The sequence below is a fragment of the Protomyctophum parallelum genome, assembly GCF_964188405.1.
Source record: "Protomyctophum parallelum genome assembly, chromosome: 4".
NCBI lineage: Eukaryota > Metazoa > Chordata > Actinopteri > Myctophiformes > Myctophidae > Protomyctophum > Protomyctophum parallelum.
In genome coordinates this window covers 28,762,337-28,784,435 of record NC_139700.1, presented here as the reverse complement: position 1 = coordinate 28,784,435, position 22,099 = coordinate 28,762,337, and the positions used below count along the sequence as shown (strand labels likewise).

Sequence of the window (22,099 nt, the reverse complement as noted above, 5' to 3'; positions counted from 1 at the left end):
CCACCACACTTGTGTTAGTTGCTGTATTAACATAACTAGTCCTTACACGTTTGAATATATGAACACCAAATGATATAGCTAGACAATTACAATGTCAAGTCACCCCTGTGATCATGTGTAAGTAATTAGGAGGGGATTTATCCCCAAAAAAATGGGTTCATGTAGGGACCCTAGAGCCAATGATTTAAAGGTGTTGTTGTCCACAGGACCAGTATGTGTTCTTGAACCAGTGTGCGATGGACATCATCAGGTCCAGGACCGGAACCAACGTAGATCTGATCTACCAGAACACCGCTGCGCTCACCATCTACGAGAACTTCGAGCCCAGGAGAAGTTGAGGGCCAATTTTATTTTTCTTATATTTTTTCATGAGATTCTTATTTATTTTTGTACTTTCCACCACTAGCAACATTTTTGTTGAATTCCTCTGGATCTGAGCCTTTTGTTTTCTAATATTTATTTGTGGAAAGAAATGTTTAACACATGACAAAGGAGGGAACTGTCCATTGGAGGTAATACCGTGGGTATACAGGATATCCCGGGACCAAATATTAGTTTAGATTTTCGTATTTTCATATCACATATTTTGTTTACCGCTTGCTTACTAGATAATAATGCATTGAAGATACACAGATTTGCTCAGGTCATATTGGCGTACTGTATGTTGGATGCTGTGTATTTTATAAGAGGCATTTTGTTTGTCAAAGAAAAATGCAAATTTATTTCTTGTATGTTGTTATTTTTTCCCCAATTGTTTATTATAATGTTTTGCACAACAGGTTTGCTGGAAAAAGATCAGAAGTACTATCTTAATAAGCCCTTCCAAACTAGTAAGGGTGCACTTAGTTTATTATTCATTTTCATTTTCTGTGATTCGGGTCAAAGCTGAAAGAAAATGCTTCTGCTCTTGTTCTGAGGCCTTTTTTAAATAGGGTTTCAGTACAGTAAATAAATACATGTGTTTGTTTTGTTTTTTACCACTGGCATTACCATAATGAAGAAAGGTTCTTTTCTACTCTCTATGCACTGTTCTGACTAATGCACTGGATGCATCCATGTTATATGCCTTTGTTTGTTTGTTTGTTTTTGTTTGTTTGTACTTCTTTTTACTGTTTTGTGCTCATCGGTTTAAGTATTATTGGGTTATGAAAAAGATAATGCAGAATTGTTTGTTGAAGTAGATACATCAGTGGAGGACAAAGTACATCCCCAGTACTTGAGTCGAAATATAGATAGTATAGATTGGTATAGAAACTTATTTTTCTTCCAGAACTTTTCAAAAAATATCAGTAGTACAAGCTCACACAACATAAGCTTGTATAGCTATATTCACTACAAAGTATATTTGAAATACGTCATAAAGGTGGTTGCACACTGGACGCGTTTTTCGGAAAACCGATGGAGAAACGCAGCTAAAAATCTGAAAATCGCGCCCGGTGTGTAGGGAACTTAATGTACCTTTTCCCCAGAACCGTAGTGGAGTAATAAGTAGAATATTTGTCTTTAATGTACAGATGTACCGTACTCAAGTAACTGTAGTTACTGCCCACCACTGATAAACATTCCTATGACGTTTGTACTGCTGGAAGAGCATACACTTTATTTTTAGCTTCTAAAGGACAAGTTTTTCCATGAGGCGGGTACTGTTTATTTTTTTATGGTCAATATTTGTATGAGTGTACTACTGTAGCTTTTACAAATACAACGATACTGTTTTATTGCCTTTGTATAATAATGTACATTGTTACAGTGATTTAATATATATATATAAATCTATAATTCTCTGAAAGCTTTTCAACGCACTTTTTCATGAGAAAAGAAAAGTAGCAAATATTCACTGTGGTAGTAGTTTTGCGATGCTTTGTGAGATGCTTGCTGGTACAACGCAGAAAAAGGAAAAGCCGCAATGATTTTTAAGTTTGCAATTTTAGGATTTGTCAAACAAAATGGAATTAAAGATGTTTTGCTTTTCCCCCCACATTTGCCTTTAAGAGCTCGTATTTTGTGAGAGAGAGAGAGGGAGAGAGAGAGTGTGTGTGTGTGTGTGTGTGTGTGTGTGTGTGTGCGTGCGTGCCTGCGTGCATGGGCACGTGAGCTCGTGAGCGTGCGCGCATACACGGATTTAAGTGAAAATAGGCCCTGGCCAAAATCAAAACGCCCCCAACCCAATTAGATTTTTTTAAGGGTTCTGCACGTGACTTTTCAACTGCCTGTAGCAGCCTAAAAGGCAAGGCAGACAGGAATTTAAGTGCATGTATTGGATGAAGCCCAAAATGAACTTTACTCAGGTTGGCTATCTAGTTTGTCGCTGTCTTCCTAGCCTGTGTTATTAAAGAAAAACAGGCGACGATGGCGAAAATTGTCGATCGAAAATTGGCCAATTGGATAAAGTGCCCGTTTTCAAGATGTTTTGGCCATTATCTCTGGACGGAAAGTCCATCATGCTCAATGCAAAGCTTGTTGGAAGCGTGACTTTGAGGACATTCTGAATCCAAGGGCCCCCATTGGCTCAGGGCCTGTAGCCTCGGTCCCGAGGCTTACTCCTGTGCATGTGCATTGTGCACATTTGGCACACCGTAATTCGTCTGTGTGTGTGTGTGTGTGTGTGTGTGTGTGTTGTGTATGTGTGTGTGTGTGTGTGTGTGTGTGCATGTGTGCGTGCATGCTTGTGCAGTAATCCTAGTATATTCATTCACAATCAAGATGTTTTCGCACGTAATTACGTTACAATGAACATTGACCCAGCAATCTTCTGTTGCAAGATAATCTACAAATTTGCACTATTCTAAAATAATGATATGGTCTGCGTGACAGCCATTGTAGGTTCTGGCAACAATCCAGCCGGCTAGCTGCTATCTTCATTCCATAAATTTCCATCTGCAATGGAGGAATTATAAGCACAGGACAAAAATACAAGAATAGGTTGCACATAGCAGGGGGGTGTTGAAGTTGGCACGCCTCTGCATTATTCACAACAACTTAGACTGTTACTGGCAGCTATAAGTGCATGCACACTCTTGGGATGAATAAGTAATGGATGTAATTTCTTCTTGCAGAAGAAAAAAGCCACCTGCTTCACTCACTACTGCTGCAGCAGCAGCAGCAGCAGCAGCAGCAGCGACATTTTATTATTTTTTAACCAGTAAAAAACACATTGAGACTAAGTGTGAACTGGCCAAGAGAAGAGGCAAATAATATTACACAGCTCTGCCAGTACCAACAAATACTGGACAACATTTAGGACAGACAAATAACATTTGTAAGCACCCACTACCTAGGAAGCTCAAGGAAAGAACAGAAATATCTAATAAGATGACCAATAAAACTGGATAGGATAGGACTAGCAGACATTTCCTATACGTTGAAGCAGGAGCAGTGTCTGGGAAATGTGCCCATGACAAACCTTTTAATACTCACTAGGGGGAATCACAGAAGCCAGTTTGAGTCTGGTAGGTTTGTAGGTCATTCCAAGACCGAGGCCAGAAGAGCGCCATGCTTTTTCATTTCATTGTGGTACTGCAGGGTACAACATAGCATTTGATCTGAGATCGAGAGAGTTTTGGACAAGCTCAAATTCATACTGAGAATGGCTTTGTATTGTTTGTAAGTGAGTACCAGTGTAGCAGCCTGTGAGACTTTAAGGAGGACCATAGTAGAATGATGAGTTCAGGCCAGGAAATTGGTAAGGAATAATGTTGAGGAACAGGCAACGCGATAGACGGTATCGCCATAATCGAGCTGTGACAAGAAGAGGCCTGTGACCAGCTTTTTACAAGAAGCAATGGAAAAGACTTCATTATATTGACCTTATGCAGACCGTGGCCATCTTGTCAGTATGGTGCTAACTAGATACAATTTCCCATTGACAGCCCATTCATCCAAACAGAAAAGTCCTATCTGATTGTATTAAACAACGTCAAACCCACCAACATTGCAGCTGTGCAAAAAGCTTGAATTTTCCTCTTTCTATCTGTGTTAAAATCCACTGTAGACTTGTTATGAGCAACTTCCTGTCAAGAGTGAGACGTTCCAAGGCCAGTGAGTCGATGTGTTTCCTCCAACTGCTCCTTGGTCTGCCCCAGGGTCTCCTCCCAGTGGGACGTGCCTCGAGGACCTCCCTAGGGAGACGCCCGAGAGGCATCCTAACCAGATGCCCGAACCATTAAGCTGGCTCCTCTCCAGGCGAAGAAGCAGCGACTCTACTCCAGTAACTGAGTAAATGTACTGTACTGTACTTGTATAATTGAAGTTTCCCCCTCCTCTCTCACACTACTGTGTCTGTGGTTTCCCCCTCCTCTCTCACACTACCGTGTCTGTGGCTTCCCCCTCCCCTCACCAAGGGCTTAACCCATTCTGGGCGGGAAACCCTTTTGGTGTTTTAAGCATGATGTTACTTAGCTATTGGAAAATAGCAGATCTGCAAGCTCATAGCTCGAACTTGTAGATCTGCTATTTTTGGAAGCGTGAAAATGTGGCACAAATCTTTGAATAGATATTCTTTCAGAGCGAACGTTTGCTTCTGGAGCATCCCTGGAACAACATATTTTCAGTTGGGGTCGGCGGCCAATTACATATATTTTTAGGGGTCCTTGACATGAAAATGTTTGAGAACGACTGACATAGAAACATGTTTTTTGCAAAAAACTGTCAGGATTTAGAAGACATTTATAGAATCGTCCTCAGGTCTCTCACTCAGTGTTCAAACTGTTGTTTTTAAGAGGGGACGATCGGTGCAATCAATCTTACCTTTTTCTGTATTGGATCAAAAATCAGACCCTTTCTGAACTGAGTGGTGCTGTTGGGGTTAGGGATGTTAATAGTTAATCATTAATCAATGAATCGCCGTTAATAAATTAGCCAATTAAACTTATAGTTAATAGTTAATAATTAATAGTTAAAAGTTAATAATTAATCGCAATTAATCGAAAAGTCTGCGGTTCTATCATTGAGTGGTTTTCTGTGAATGTAATGCTGTCTGCGTGCGCGGCCAAGAAGGAATGCACATACAAGCATGCCTGCCAGCCAGCCAGCCAGCCAGCCAGGGACACACATTGCGCATTGAAGTGGCTACACCACTCAAAAAGGAAAGTATAATCCTGTTATACTAATATGTATATCGTCGTTCTACAAGCAAGCACATCATCAGTGGTTTCAGGGTTACTTCTCTGAAACAAGAGTTACAAGGTCCTATAAAATAATTGTGAAAACAATTACAGCAATTACATTACAGTGAAAAATACGAAATTTACTTTTACTTACATTTAAAGTACATTTTAAGTACATTTAAAAGTAAGTACTTTTTTACTCTCACTAAGTAACATTTTGATTGAGAGCTACTTTTACTTGTAGTGTGTGTGTGTTTGTGTGTGTGTGTGTGTGTGTGTGTGTGTGTGTGTGTGTGTGTGTGTGTGTGTGTGTGTGTGTGTGTGTGTGTGTGTGCGTGTGTGTGTGTGTGTGAGAGTGTAGTGGCTGGTGAGCACTTGCAATACCCTGACGGCCCACCAGTGGGCCTCGGAACAGCTTCTAGACTCCAGAAGAAAATCAACGGATGGATGGACAGTTTGGAAAACCAGTCCCATCCAAGCAACATGTGGCCACAGGGGGCGCTGTAAACCCTGTAGTGTAGTAGTAGTAGTAAAGCCCAGAGCCCAGCATGGACATACATAACAGTCAGCGTTCATTCCATTTCCATTGAAGAGACACAGAGATGATGACGGAACTTCTCTGATTCCAATCCTTTCCTTCCAGCCAGTCTGCTCTCTGTGTCTGTCTGTCTGCTGGCCCACAGCCTCGCTGTCTGTCCGTCTGTCCCCTGCCTTCATTCCACGGTCTATCGTAGTATCATGGACGGTACGTGTAACGGACTGACTGACTGAGAGAAGGAGAAGACATGTCTCCACTGCGCTGAATACAACAAGAGGAAGCTCTCCAAACAACCGCTGCATGCACAGCAGCAGCACCAGCCCTCCACACGGAGTAAGTTTATATCTGCGAATATTCCTTTCTTATACGAGCAACAGGAAAAAAAACACATTACAGCCTGGAGAATAATGTCGCTCCCACGCGGCTTTTTTCTTTTAGTTCTCGAGAATTGCCTTTCTTTTCTTTCACGCGCTAGCCCGGGCTAGCGAGGCTAACGCTAACTGAAGTATACAGGGCTGGCTGGCACTTTAATGTGATTTCTGTTTTGTTTTTATTTTTTCCTTTTTTGTTTGTTCGTGTGTCCCCCCTCCAGTCTCTCTCTCTCTCTCTCTCACTCTCTCTCTCTCTCACACACACACACACACACGTACACACGCTTGACACGCACGCACGCACGCACACACACACACACACACACACACACACACACACACACACACACACACACACACACACACACACACACACACACACACACACACACACGCGTACACACGCTTGACACGCACGCACGCGCGGGTGGGAACTGGTGTCCCCGTTCTGGTGGTAGACACACTTATTAGGCTATGTATACATTGTGTGTTATTTAATGTATTATGATGAGTTAGTTTATCAACGTTATATGGGCACTACACCGTAATAGGCTGCAACCTGTGTCTAATATTAGCCAGTCAGCTAAAACGGGATGAGGCTGAGGATGCCTGCCACATGTTTTGACTGTCACTTGTTTGCATGACAACCATTATCCATTAGCCGTGTGTGTGTCACTGTGTGTGTGTGTGTGTGTGTGTGTGTGTGTGAGAGAGACACACACAGACAAGGGCGGATCGAATCTGTGCGTGCATGATGCTCTTCTTATGGATGATACATGTATTCATCTTGTTGCCTGGGGTTGTTACAGTTGGTTTATGAATGTGATGATTATTAACTCACGAGGACGGAATGGATCTCCGATGTAACACGCTAGCATGTGTTTTTAAGAAGATACAGTCCCAGTCAGGCTGCATAACCCATGATTAATTAATGCCCAGAGTGAAAGCCAGTGGTCATAATAACAGTGTAGTTACTAGTTACATTACAACACATAGGTAACAGGAGAGGTGGGCACCTCAGTGTTACATTGGCTAATATTGTTTATGCAAAATGTAAAAAAAAAAGAAAGAAAGAAAGTAAAGTATACATGAGTATAGGACATGCTTAAACATTGGACAATCTGATATTTCTACAAATTGCTACAAAACCTGTATATCCAGGGGATTTTGGGGCATAAATAACAACAAAGACGTTTAATGATATAATTAAGTCTGATCATCATAATGATGTATCGGCCTATCGGGCATGTTCACATCATGAATAATGCAAGAAAAGCAATCTGCAAGCTGCTTAGATAGGCTAGTCCCAGCAAAAGTAGTTAATGTAGCATCCCAATCATTTCACCACTTTATCCATTTGTATTTTAGCATTTTGGCTATTTAAAAAATAATAATAGTAGATCTACGACCGCACTGTGCAGTTAGCAGTTAGCAGTGGTACGTCTGCTATTTACATTTTTGAAAATCTTCTCTTCTGCATGGGGTCCGTGGCTGGCACCTTTTCAGATGGGGGGGAGGGGGGACGACGACGACGCATATCAATTTGGGTATCCTTGACACTGAGAACTATATATGCACTGGACTGGACTGGTGGTTAATGTACTGACTGCATGCATGGCCACCTAGCCTGCAGCCTGACTGGCTGACTGTCTGCAGCCTGACTGTCTGACTGTCTGCAGCCTGACTGTCTATATGGAGGCTGCAGACAAACAGTTCAATGTCAAATCCATGCAGTGCAGGGCCAAGCTGCAGGGCCACGTCTGCAACGTGACAATCCCCGCTGTTGATGTTGTGGAAGCCAGAGGTGTAACCTTTCCCTCCATGTGTTCATAGTCAACACGTGATGGTTGTCAACAAGCCTTTGAGGTGCACACACCTCTCTCATCTATTGTAGAAGATGTACACACACAGACAAAATGCTTACACAGGTGATTGACTTTACAGCATGCACTATGCTGTAAATACTTTTCTACCCTGGATTTGAGTGTGAAGTGCTGAAATGTTTACCATTGGGATAATGGAGCCTGTCTGCTTGCTCGGGGGAGGGGATACATTGAATCTTGGCCATCAGGTCAATATTCGTGTCAGATTCTGTGTCTAGGTGAGACAATAGAAGAACAGGGAGACAAATATAAACTTATATATTGTATTAACATACAGATTGGACAAAATAGGGGAAAAAAGTTACATAGTGCCACTTTAGCTTTAACCACTTGAACCCCAAGCATCAATCATTCATAATTCTGAATCTGGAGGGGGGAACATTAGCAAAAAATAGCCAATTTAATCTACAAGCTTGTTGTTTATTTTTGGTGAAGAGATTTGGTGTAGACTGAAAAGTAGCCTAATGGAAGGCGCAAATGTAATGATATCCTACAGTATGCTGATTACGCCAGTGATGAAATCTGCAGGTTTTAATCATTCCATTTGGACAAGAGATTAATCTGCTCATTTTCAGAGAGACAAATATAAGAGTTTATCTTTCCGAGATGAAATGTGCAGCCTCAGCGCTAATATTTCCATTTGTAACTGAGAACAATTCGTCTCAGTCGACTTGAGTGGAAACCTCATAATGTCTGAGGTTGCTGTTACTTTCCAGGATTCACATTAAAAAGCATCAAAAGTACCGTAATTTCTGGACTATAAGCCGCACCTGAATATAAGCCGCACCAGCCAAATTTAGGGAAAATCCCATATACAAGCCGCACCGGACTATAAGCCGCACCAGACTATAAGCCGCAGCTACGTTAGCTCAGAGCCTGAGATGGCTCTGCGTTAGCTGTAAAAATCCATAGATTAGCCGCACCGTTGTATAAGCCGCAGGGTTCAAATCATGGGTAAAAAGCCGCGGCTTATAGTCCGGAAATTACAGTAGGTTACTTTACGTAAAAACGCAAAAAGCTAGAACATGCAGATAAGAGGTTTCTTCCCGTCAGTGACGAAATGTAATGTGCCCTCAGAGTTAAGTTGACGCTTAAGATTTGAAAGTGTGTTGTTGAAACCACCACAAATGGAAATGATTAGCCACAACTGACATGTCAGGTGAGAGGTGACATTTTGGTAAATTGCAGCTTAATGAGAAAAGAGAAGCATAACAATCTCTCCCTTGTTGCCTCCTCCCTCCCTCACGCCCTTTCCCCTCTCTGGTTTCGTTCTGTTTTTCTTTGCTTGGTTGTCTATTCCACACTGGTTCTCAAACTTTTTCATGTGATGGAAGATAGATGATACAAGCTCGAGGTGATGCACTGTGAGCTTGTAGATCTGCTATTTTTAAATAGCCAACATACAAATGGATAAAGACAAAGTGGTTAAAAGGATTGTGATGCTATGTTAATACTGTTGCTATTACCTTTGCTGACCAGCTCAGTGGCCTTGTGGTTAGAGTGTCCTCCGTGATACTGGGAGGTCAGGGCTGGGGTTCAATCCCCGGCTGGGTCATACCAAAGACTCAGTGCCTCCCTCAGCATCAAGGGTTGGATTTGGGGGTAAGTCCCTGCGACATACTAGCATCATGTCCAGGGGGGATGTACTTGTACATCAAGCTGCCTCACGCTACAGAAACAGGAGATAGGCTCCTGCCCTATGGGCCTCATGGCTCTGCAAGGCAACTTACTTACTTACACTTTTGCTGAGGACCCCCTGGAACCCCTCCAAGGAGGTAACCGGAATGTTATGTGTAGGAATAAGGTTAGGTTTAGGCATAGTTTTACTGAGGTTATGTTTAGGAATAAGGTTAGGTAATTTAGGCATAGTTTTACTGCGGTTATATTTAGGTTAGGTTAGGTTTAGGCATAGCTTTTCTGAGATTACGTTTAGGAGGTGGCGACTGTTCTGAGGTCGCCAGACTTGACCCCGGCGAAGGTGTTTTGGGGGCGAGCGTTCTTGTACTTTGACAACCACTGGTCTATCTATTACTTTCCCAACACACCTTTTTTGTCTGGAGTTTGGAGTGCTGCTGTAGCTGCTATGCAGAACATTCAGAGAGGGGCTGCAGTTCTCGCAATTTTGACACAAAAATCAACAGAATATTGATCGAGTCGGAACACAAAATATCACCATGCTGCAGCTTTTTTGTGTTGTAGCATTTATATCTCCTGCTGCCAGTAGAGAGATGCTACTATAGTCCAACAAGGCATTACACCTCTGCTGCCCGAAAGCCCATAAAACAGATGCCTGGGACCTTGCAAATAGGCCAATCGATCCGTCAGAGAGCAGACATATTATTTAGTGTATCCCCCATTCTATTATGTGGATTGTTGACTCCTTAGTGCCTTTTGCAGGTTTTATTATAGCTTGTCTTGTCCTTTTCATGAAACAGATTTTATCTTCTTAATCCAAGTGACCTGCTGTTAATACTTTCAGTAGAGTTCGGTGCGAGTTGACTCAATTTAGGTCATTGAGGCTTATTGGTATTGATTAGAGGCTTGTGGTGGATCTGATCTCATTCTCTCAGCAATCTCTCGTGCTGTGATAGAATCTGCCCTGTGCTAATCCCAGCGGTGGGCAGTAAACAAAGTACCACAAAGTAATACATTGACTTGAGTACTGTACTCTTAAGTACATTATCTGTACTTTACTTGAGTATTTGTATATTTTTGACACTCTCAGTCCCCTACATATATGTTGTACATTTGTGGGACTCCACTTTCTAGGAATGGAAAAAGAGCATGTTACATTATTCATTAATAACCACTTACATAGGTCGACACTAAGGTCTCAGAGGCACTTTCCTTTCCCATTGGGCAAGTAAGTATAGATCATGTTCTACTGGCCAAAAGGCCATGTCCACTTGCCCGAAAAGTAAATTGTGATAGGTAAAAATTTAATTACCATTCATATTAACATCTATATCAACATTATTTTGACTCGAGAATTCTGGTTCTGTGGGATATGGACATACCTTTTATGCCAAATATCTCAACAGTACAATATGACTTATATTAAATTCCACAGACATCTTGTGTTAACTAAATACAGTTACTTCCCCACTCAAATGTACTTGCCAGTTGGGCAAGTTTGCTTTCAGGTTCCACTTGCCCCAACATTTTATTTACTTGCCACAGGCAGTCGGGCAACTGTTAGTCAACCCCTGCTTAAGCCCTATTTCAAATATAGTGAAGCCGTTCTACAAGTTCACAACATGTCAGAGTAATGAGCTTGTATATCTCTGTCAGGTGGAAACCTCGTAAGTCCAATACTGTTGATCCAAATTCAAAAAGGGCAAAAGTAGCAGATCTGCAAGCTCAGAACGCTTCACGCCACATTTCGAGTTTGCAGATCCCCTCTGCTGTTTTGATGCCTTCGTGTGATGCTGTGGTATGATCTAGTAGTAGTGGTAAACGTTAAAATATGAAGGCTTGTAGTTGAGTCATATTTGAGCAGGTGTATCTCTATACTTGGACTCAAGCACTGGGGGTTGAGTACTTTGGCAACCAGTGACTAATCCGGCAGGTCGTTTTAATGGTGTTGGCCCATAAACCTATCAACTACATTTTTAATGCTGTTGGCCCTTGAACCTATTCAACTAAAGCTACAGGGGAGAGAGCGGATGGGGGGGATGGGGGGGGGGGGGGGGCACCGTCCACAGCTTTACTGAGAGAAGGAAACAGTGTGCGAATGAGTGTTTGGAAGACTGTTTGAAGGGCTGTCTGATAACTTAGGCTTGATTTAGGTTGACACTTTGATTGATTGATTGATTGAATCGATTGATTGAATCATTGACAGATTAAAAGCATAGTATGTAAGTAGCCCTGTGTTTACATAACAGAACAGAATATATCAATTTTTTTTTTTTTTTTTTTTTAAAGGTATATTCAGTGATTTCACTTAATTCAAATATCACTTATTTTTTTGTTTTGTTGTGATAATCCTCCCTACTATAGAGTGTGCTGGCCATATAAGGAGTTCCTCCCTGTCCCCAGTTTACCCCTGGGGGTCAAAAAACCTTAGGTTTCGTTTTTGACTCACTATCCTGATTGGACGAAAGGCTGGGTCCCACAGCCAAAAACGAAACCTAAGGTTTTTTTAGTGAAATCACTGAATATACCTTTAAGTACATTTTATTCAAAGAATTTGACATCATATGCAGTTTTCACAGTCCTCCCCACCCACCCACCATCTTTCCCCACGAGGCCAGACATACAAACAACATGCAAACACAGGTATAAAAAAACAATAATTTGAGTACAAAGCAATACACACAACATACAGTATATACAGGTATAAAACCAATAGGTAGATAAGATACTAAGACACAAAGAAAGGGATCACATGGTTATGGTTAATAAACAACTTCAATGCGGGGTAAGATTAACAATAATACAAACGGGTAAATAAAAATAAAACAAAGTAATATTAAATAAAAAATAATTTGATTTGTTTTCTTACCAATTATTGTCTCCACCAGGCCGAAGGCATGTGGGGAGAGTATGTTTTGCACTCCGTCCGTCCGCGTGTGTGTGTGTCCGTGTGTCCGTGAACAGCTAATCTCGGCCACCGTTAACCCGGTCGATGCCATATTTTGCACACACACACTCCCTGGATGCCAACCATGAACCTCTGCCCCAAACTTTCCAGAACGGCCTGTTATAGCGCCACCAGGAGGCCGCTTTGTGCAAAACAAGTTTTTCCAAGCCATATTTTGCACACACACTCCCTGGATGCCAACCATGAACCTCTGCCCCAAACTTTCCAGAACGGCCTGTTATAGCGCCACCAGGAGGCCGCTTTGTGCAAAACAAGTTTTTGCACAGTACACCTACAGATTTTGTCCAAACATCACGCAAATTGGTACACAGTCTCTCTAGAGCCATTCAACGAAACGGGTCTTTCAGATTTATCAGACTCCATCCTGATTGGTTAAGATTGGCTTCCAAAGTTCACAGGAGTGCTCAGTTTCAAACAAAATGCTGCAAATCATGAACACATCGCGTGATTTCCGTGAAATTGTGCACCCACATTCCCACTAGGCCGAGGACGAAATGCCACATGAACAATTTCAACTCAGCCTCAAGGTGGCGCTATAACTGGCCGAAAAGTGTTTTTACCTCTAACTGCACGGATCTGTGGATAACCTGGTGGAGACCTGTGCCCGGAAGGGCACTTTTTCTAGTTTCTCTCTATAGCAGGCAGTTATCAGCCACCGGACGGAGGTGGTGGTGTTTAGACTGAGTCTGCAGAAACACGCATTGCCCTCTCGCTGTCATTTGGGGAGTTTTTACCGTTTGGTTTGGTAGCTAAAAAAAAGTGCCTGGCTACCAAAACAAAAAAAAGTGTGTTTCTTTTCTGCAGCTAAACGCCACCATACCCCAGTGGTGATGTACTGCTGGTGTAGAGGGAAATGATGCATACAAAATAAATAAAATGCATTGTTTTCTTATGTTTTGTTGTTCTGTTCAATAGAACCAGGGGCCTGTTTCACGAAACCTGGATTAGAGATTAAGCCAGGATTGAACACATATCCTGATTTAATATATCCTGGATCAGCGATTAACCGGTTTTATGAAAGATGGTTAATCTTGCCAGAATAATTTAACCTGTTGAGGCTTGATTCAGTTTCATGAAAGTGATGCTACATTAGTTACCATGGAAACGAATGCTTTGGACTTAGCCTGCTCCGGACCAGGCTAACAGCCAGGTTTAACCTAATCCTGATGTCTTTACTGTTCATTAAGCAGTCAAACTGATCACAAACCAATGATGTTTTCCAGACTTATTCAATTATTATGGGTTTATGTTGCCTTATATCTGTCTGCATTAAAGGACTAATTTAAGCACTATATAAAATCAAATAACCAAAATATATAGGCTGCACAACATCATGACAGCTTGTGAGCTTGTAGATCAGCTGCTTTTGGTGAATGTTCCCCAGAATAGGTTTGCTGTCGTGCAAGTGCACGGTTAAGAAGAATTATTATATTATATTATATTATATTATATATTCTTTTTTAGTAAAAAGTGATAACCATTAAATATTACCATTAGGCATACTCATTGTTTTACAACATATTACCATTGTAACGTTTCACCCACTATTGAACCCATGACCCACAGTTCACCAGTCTGGCCCCTGTCTGGACAACAACCCCCTTCCCCAAAGGTAGCTCCCTCAGAGGAGGGAGTTATGGCCAAATATCACAATGCGACAATATCATGCTTACAATATTAAGAATTCTGTTTTAAGTTAATAGTAGTGGTAAAATGTAAACTATATTTTTGGAGTAGTTAATCATTCAGTCTATCCACTATTGAGAGTATATTCTCTCTTTAATTACAGCAGCAGTATTTATTTTAGAAGCTTAAGTCCTTGTATCAGTACGTCTTGAATAGATTAGTAAAGATACTGAGATATACAGAAGGGGGCAATAATGCAACTATTAAGGATGCAAACTGCCATAATACCCCATGAAGAAGAAGGATCAGTAAATCTGTGTTCCACAAAACACAAAAAAAAGCCAGGCTATCTATTCAGCCAGGCTTGCTGATCCCGGCTCGCCAAATCCGCCAATTCTGAGCCTCGCTTGGCTTTAGTGGAACAGAATAAACTAGAAAAAGTGCCCTTCTGGGCACAGGTCTCCACCAGGATAGGAATGTAGGACATTGCAGCTTGCCTTCATCTGGTGGTTGGATAAAAGGGCAACAAAAGTAAACAATCGTGGCCAATCAGGATGGAATATGAGAAATCAAACAAACCTGTCTTGATCACATGACTATGGAGATCATGTGTACCGATTTGCGTGACATTTGGATAAAATCTGAAGGAGTAATAATAGAAAATGTGTTTTACATATGTCGGCCTCCTGGTGGCGCTATAAAGAGCAGATGTGAAAAATTCCAGGCAAAGGTTTTTCCTTGGCCTCTAGGGAGTTGGCATACAAAGTTATCCACAGATCTGTGCAGTTAGAGGTAAAAACACTTTTCGGCCAGTTATAGCGCCACCTTGAGGCTGAGTTGAAATTGTTCATGTGGCATTTCGTCCTCGGCCTAGTGGGAATGTGGGTGCACAATTTCACGGAAATCACGCGATTTGTTCATGATTTGCAGCATTTTGTTTGAAACTGAGCACTCCTGTGAACTTTAGAAGCCAATCTTAACCAATCAGGATGGAGTCTGAGAAATCTGAAAGACCGGTTTCGTTGAATGGCTCTAGAGCAGTGGTAACCAACCTTTTCAAGCCCAAGAGCCCATTTTATTCCCAATTGGATAGCCAAGATCTACCACTAAAACGTGTTAGAAAAAACACTTGTTTTTTTGCTATTTCTGACAGGCTCAATGCATGTGCACACATCCACACAAAGACTAAAGCTTAAATTAGAATAAATACTTATAGTAAGTTATATTATCAATGTCAAATAAAATTAAGACAAATGTATTAGAAATAAGAAATATTAGGACAAAAATACAAATAAACTTCTTTGTTGAGTTTTTTTAAAATAAAACAAAATGCAAAGGACATGAATTGCACAATATTTTGTTTCTCATTTCAATGAATATTCACATTGGCAGATGTTCAAATGACATAGGCATAACATGACCATATATATTTGCACAGATATGGTGACATACTCTCAGGGTCAGCCCACCTTTAATGAGACTGCTGTGACTGCACTTTATCTGCAAGCGTTTTGAAATCTGGTTCATATTTAGTGATTGCCAGTCTGAGGGTGTCATTAAGATTTAAGACTAAACTTATTTGTAAAGTTCGAACGCCAACTTTTAACCAAACGTGGGAGAAACACTGTGCACGGCTGCACGCACAAATAAAGAGTGCACTCACGCACGCACATGACGGATTATTATCAATCAAAACAATCCTTAGCGTCGCTTACAAAAGCATGTGTTGCACAGCATGAATGATAAGTAATCACCGACCTGGCTGGATAAATATCAGTGGTCCATATCCATTGTGTGACCTGCTTAACGAGCAACGGTAGGCAGCCGAGTAAATTAACAGCTAATAGTAAATTAATAGTCTACTGTAGCTGTGTGTCAGATGTTCTGTCTGAAGTAGTCAAAGCCAAGGAGAATGTTACAATTTAATTCACAATCGAGCATCTTGCCCTGCATCGAATATCACATGATAGAACAGCAGGATAAAAACGGATAGTCTGTCTATCATCCATGAGCTAAGCGTCAAGCCCTGTCTAGGACCCACTTCCTTCAAAACTGTGGCTTTCTTGTATAGTTAGAATCTTCAACTCTCACTGTGTCATGTTTTGACAGCGGCACTAAACATTTTGACACTTTGTCATAGTGATATTTATCCAGCCAGGTCGGTGATTACTTATCATTCATGCTGTGCAACACATGCTTTTGTAAGCGACGCTAAGGATTGTTTTGATCGATAATAATCCGTCATGTGCGTGCGCGAGTGCCGAGTGCACTCTTTATTTGTGCGTGCAGCCGTGCACAGTGTTTCTCCCACGTTTGGTTAAGTTAAAAGTTGGCGTTCGAACTTCACAAATAAGTTTAGTATTCAACGTGTCGCGATATCATGCTGCGTTCACTCTGACGCTCTGTGCTAGTGTGCTGCCTGCGAGGGGAACAACAGACACACAGGACACAGCACATGAGCACAGAGTGCTAAAAGGGGGAGGGCCGAGGGCGGTGCGGTGGAAGCAAGGGGAACAGATCTTCAAGCTAAAATGCATCGAGCCTCTACACGTTGTTAGCTTGTAGATCTGCTCTTTTTTTTTTTTCAGTGTATTGGCTGCCCGTCAGTCTGACACTTCGGGATCGACTTGAAAGGTTCCCGCGAGCTACTGGTAGCTCGCGAACCCCTGGTTGGTTACCCCTGCTCTAGAGAGACTGTGTACCAATTTGCGTGATGTTTGGACAAAATCTGTAGGTGTACTGTGCAAAAACTTGTTTTGCACAAAGCGGCCTCCTGGTGGCGCTATAACAGGCCGTTCTGGAAAGTTTGGGGCAGAGGTTCATCGTTGGCATCCAGGGAGTGTGTGTGCAAAATTTGGCATCGACCGGGTTAACGGTGGCCGAGATTAGCTGCTCACGGACACACGGACGGACACACACACACACGGACGGACGGACACACGGACGGACGGAGTGCAAAACATACTCTCGGCCTGTTGGAGACAACCAGGCTGTAAAGACCAGGATTGAAAAAGCCTGGTTTTGGCCTAAATCCTGGATTAGTTAATCCAAGTTTCGTGAAACAGGCCTCAGGTCAAATGAGATTCATAAAAGGAAAGATGATAAAAACAATAACATAACTAGAAAAAGTGCCCTTCTGGGCACAGGTCTCCACCAGGTTATCCACAGATCCGTGCAGTTAGAGGTAAAAACACTTTTCGGCCAGTTATAGCGCCACCTTGAGGCTGAGTTGAAATTGTTCATGTGGCATTTCGTCCTCGGCCTAGTGGGAATGTGGGTGCACAATTTCACGGAAATCACGCGATGTGTTCATGATTTGCAGCATTTTGTTTGAAACTGAGCACTCCTGTGAACTTTGGAAGCCAATCTTAACCAATCAGGATGGAGTCTGATAAATCTGAAAGACCCGTTTCGTTGAATGGCTCTAGAGAGACTGTGTACCAATTTGCGTGATGTTTGGACAAAATCTGTAGGTGTACTGTGCAAAAACGTGTTTTGCACAAAGCGGCCTCCTGGTGGCGCTATAACAGGCCGTTCTGGAAAGTTTGGGGCAGAGGTTCATCGTTGGCATCCAGGGAGTGTGTGTGCAAAATATGGCATCGACCGGGTTAACGGTGGCCGAGATTAGCTGTTCACGGACACACGGACACACGGACGGACGGACGGACACGCGGACGGACGGAGTGCAAAACATACTCTCCCCACATGCCTTCGGCCTGGTGGAGACAAAAATAACTAGAAAAAGTGCCCTACTGGGCACAGGTCTCCACCAGGATGAGCAGATGTGAAGAATTCCAGGCAAAGGTTTTTCCTTGGCCTCTAGGGAGTTGGCATAGAAAGTTATCCACAGATCCGTGCAGTTAGAGGTAAAAACACTTTTGGGCCAGTTATAGCGCCACCTTGAGGCTGAGTTGAAATTGTTCATGTGGCATTTCGTCCTCGGCCTAGTGGGAATGTGGGTGCACAATTTCACGGAAATCTCGCGATGTGTTCATGATTTGCAGCATTTTGTTTGAAACTGAGCACTCCTGTGAACTTTGGAAGCCAATCTTAACCAATCAGGATGGAGTCTGAGAAATGTGAAAGAGCGGTTTGGTTGAATGGCTCTAGAGAGACTGTGTACCAATTTGCGTGATGTTTGGACAAAATCTGTAGGTGTACTGTGCAAAAACTTGTTTTGCACAAAGTGGCCTCCTGGTGGCGCTATAACAGGCCGTTCTGGAAAGTTTGGGGCAGAGGTTCATGGTTGGCATCCAGGGAGTGTGTGTGCAAAATTTGGCATCGACCGGGTTAACGGTGGCTGAGATTAGCTGGTCACGGACGGACACACGGACGGACGGACGGACGGAGTGCAAAACATACTCTCCCCATGCCTTCGGCTGGTGGAGACAATAATAAAAACTTGCTTAGTCTTCTATTAGTGCAGTGGAGTCTGTACGTACTTTACATAAGTCCAGTACGTTCTGGGGCACAGTGTGAGAGTTTGACTGCTGTGGTGTGATGAGCCATTCTTTTATGAATGCCCTACTTCATCATACTACAGCGTCACTAAAAAACATTAAAAATAGCAGCTCGGCAGGCTCAAGAGTGTTGCGCTCGTAGATATGCTACTTTTGTTGGTTTTGAACTTGAATTACTGCACTTATACAGTACGTATCCAGGATACCTTTGTTTTGCAGCTTTAAAAAATGTTATGACTCATCAGGATCCTGGGTGGCTTGATTGTAGGCTTAAAATAACTGATATCAATATTTTTGGAAATCTCTAGTGGGAAAAATGGCCACCACTGCTATGCCCAATTGGCATTATATTAGGCATTACTGATAGTCATCCCCGCAGTGTGGTCAGGTCACACTATGGTTATAGTAATAGTCATCCCCGCAGTGTTGTCAGGTTATAGTAATAGTCATCCTCATTGTGGTCAGGTCACAATATGGATAATAAGTCCTACTGTAGTTGCTGCCCAGTAGTGTTCTAGTTCCCCCTGCAGCATCATCGCCCTTACTTATCATGTGGGGGAATCTAGGGTAATTCTCTATTTTCTCTTCACTTTCTGCCTCCAGAGAGGTTGCATTTTTAGCAGCCTTCTGTCGTGTCGTGCCAATGTTCCTTTCTCTTTCTGTCGCAGGGTTGTTTTTATCCCTTTCCCCAGTTTTTTCCCGGGTTATTTAAGGCTGGCCTTTTTGTCTAAAAGCAGCTTCCTCTCCCACACGGACCGTCTTTCTCCCTCAGAGAGTGAGTGAGAACGAGAGAGAAACACTTTGCTGTGAATAAGATAGATCAAAACGCACATTAACGACCAGATCACAATCTTGAAAACCTTTTGATCTAAGCTGTGTTCTGAAATGCCTTTAGCAGACTGATAGATTTTAGTTTCTGACATCCTGTAGATCAGTGGTTCTCAAACCTTTTCATGTACATATTTTGTGCCAAAACACAGATTTACAAGCTCGTGACACGTTGTTTTGTATTTTAGATGTGTACAGTATATAGGTTTAAAGTGGTTAATGTCCATTAAAGTTGCGTCATGTCCATGTACGTAATTCATCAACGTAGAACCAATGTTCAACATGATTATAATGTGAAGCATAAACAAGTCTCCCTATTTTGTGTTGATTTTGTTTTCTCATTTTAATAAAGAAATCCAAAAATAGCTAAAATAGACAAACGTTTTTGAAAGTATAAAAGACCCAAGTGATTCAAACCAGGAAAACACATTACATGCGTGCCATATCCAACATCCCAGACGATAGTAGTAGGCACCGCGATATCAACATAATAATATTGATATATTACCCAGGTCTAAATCAAACAATATATTTTTGAGGGGTGCTAGCCCCGACCCCATCTTATGCCCAGCTTTGTGTGTCTGTGTATTTGTGCCACGGAATGTGTTGATTTGATTGGATGAGCACAGAATGTGATGTATGATGATAGGAGCACCCTTCACTTTAGATTTTTGAGCAGCGATAGCCCCTACTATGTCCAGCTTTTGGTGTGTGTGTGTGTGTAAACACAAACATTGCGTAACACAAACATTGAAGACGAAGGTGAGGACGCAAATTCTGATTGGCTGGAAAGAGATGATGTATGATGATGTACGATGATAAGGGCGCCCCTCACTTTACACGGGTGTGAGTTGTTTTCTCCCTACGACCTATACAGAACAATGGGAAGAAAACCGTGTTCATTTAATCATTTATCCTCTAAAACCCACATAGTTCTAATAGAGGGTGTCAAAAAATCCTGCAAATCGTTACACACCATCTCTATAGTCATTTGTTCATGCCGGATCTGTCCGATATTTCATATTCCATCCTAATTGGCTAACATTGGCTTTCAAAGTTTGAAGGATTGGCCCGTTTTGAACAAAAAGCCTCAGATCATGAACGCAGCGTGCAATTGACGTGAAATCTTTCACAGACTTTCCTACTTGGCTGAGGAATATATCCCACCCTTTTCACATTGGCCTGTTATAGCGCCACCAACAGGTAGATTTACAGTTCAAAAACAAAATGCCTCAAGAAGAAATGGTGTAAGAAGAAAATGGCACCCTTTTCACATTGGCCTATTATAGCGCCACCAGACCTGACCTGACCTGCCCTGGTGGAGACCTGTAGCCCCGAGGGGCACTTTATCTAGTCTTTTTTTTTAATCCACGCTGAGTGTCTTTGTCAAAAACTACCGATCTACAAGCCAACATCGCAGGTCTGCATATTGGTGTATGACACTGGCACACAAATAAACTGTAGGCCTAAATCATGTATAAGTCCAGTTCCAAATCCCCTACATCTAAATGTTAATCGTGACCCTAACAGCAAACCAATCTTTTCCTTAACCTAAATTGTCTTGATTTTGTCTGTTTGTGTGTTTTGTGTGTACCCCATAGCGATGATTTGATTGGCTGATCACCCCATAGCAATGATTTGATTAGCTGATCACCCCATAGCAATGATTTGATTGGCTGATCACTTCATAGCAATGATTTGATTGGCTGATCACCCCATAGCGATGATTTGATTGGCTGATCACCCCATAGCGATGATTTGATTGGCTGATCACCCCATAGCGATGATTTGATTGGAATGTATTGAGGATTAAAAGTGAGGACAGAAAGTGAGGACGCGAATTGTGATTGGCCAGAATGAGATGATGTTATGATGATAAAAGTGCCCCTCACTGCACACAGGTGTGATTTCTTTCTTGAGGGGCGCCAGCCCCTCCTATACACAGGTTTAATGTTTGTCTTAACATTACCCCCCCCCCCCCCCCCCCCCCCCCCCGAGGGGTCGCGACCCCCAGGTTGAGAACCCCTGCCTTAAACAACCAACCATTTCTCCTCATAACGTCTACTTCTCAAATTCTACTATAGGACATCATGGTCCTCACAAGTTTAGTAATACACACAGACACACAGTCACACTGTCACACACAGTCAACTGACCTCTGACCGCTCATGTTTGTTCCGGAGCTGCAGGCATGCATGGGGCTGGCTTTACCAAAAGAGCGTATTTATAGACACAGGTTGCTGCTTGTGTCTCTCTCTGCAGACACAGGTTGCTGCTTGTCTCTCTCTCTCTGCAGACACAGGTTGCTGCTTGTGTCTCTCTCTGCAGACACAGGTTGCTGCTTGTCTCTCTCTCTGCAGACACAGGTTGCTGCTTGTCTCTCTCTCTCTGCAGACACAGGTTGCTGCTTGTGTCTCTCTCTCTGCAGACACAGGTTGCTGCTTGTCTCTCTCTCTCTGCAGACACAGGTTGCTGCTTGTGTCTCTCTCTGCAGACACAGGTTGCTGCTTGTCTCTCTCTCTCTGCAGACACAGGTTGCTGCTTGTGTCTCTCTCTGCAGACACAGGTTGCTGCTTGTCTCTCTCTCTCTGCAGACACAGGTTGCTGCTTGTGTCTCTCTCTGCAGACACAGGTTGCTGCTTGTGTCTCTCTCTGCAGACACAGGTTGCTGCTTGTCTCTCTCTC

At 42.5% G+C, this 22,099-nt stretch overlaps 2 protein-coding genes across 4 annotated transcripts in view; both read left to right on the top strand.

Annotated features, from left to right (window-relative positions):
• Positions 1 to 1,978, top strand: part of LOC310857045 (receptor-type tyrosine-protein phosphatase eta-like) — a 64,800-nt gene extending 62,822 nt beyond the window's left edge. For all 3 annotated transcript variants that reach the window (XM_083762644.1, XM_083762643.1, XM_083762645.1), the window contains one exon: positions 207 to 1,978. In XM_083762644.1, coding sequence (XP_083618770.1) covers positions 207 to 338 — 132 coding nt within the window. In that variant the 3' untranslated portion in view covers positions 339 to 1,978. The remainder of the gene's footprint in view (positions 1 to 206) is intronic.
• A 3,714-nt stretch (positions 1,979 to 5,692) lies between these two features.
• The window catches only part of osbpl5 (oxysterol binding protein-like 5), a 122,771-nt gene continuing 106,364 nt past the window's right edge, over positions 5,693 to 22,099 (top strand). The window contains exon 1 of the mRNA XM_083762571.1: positions 5,693 to 5,976. The gene's annotated coding sequence lies outside the window, so the exon portion shown is untranslated. The remainder of the gene's footprint in view (positions 5,977 to 22,099) is intronic.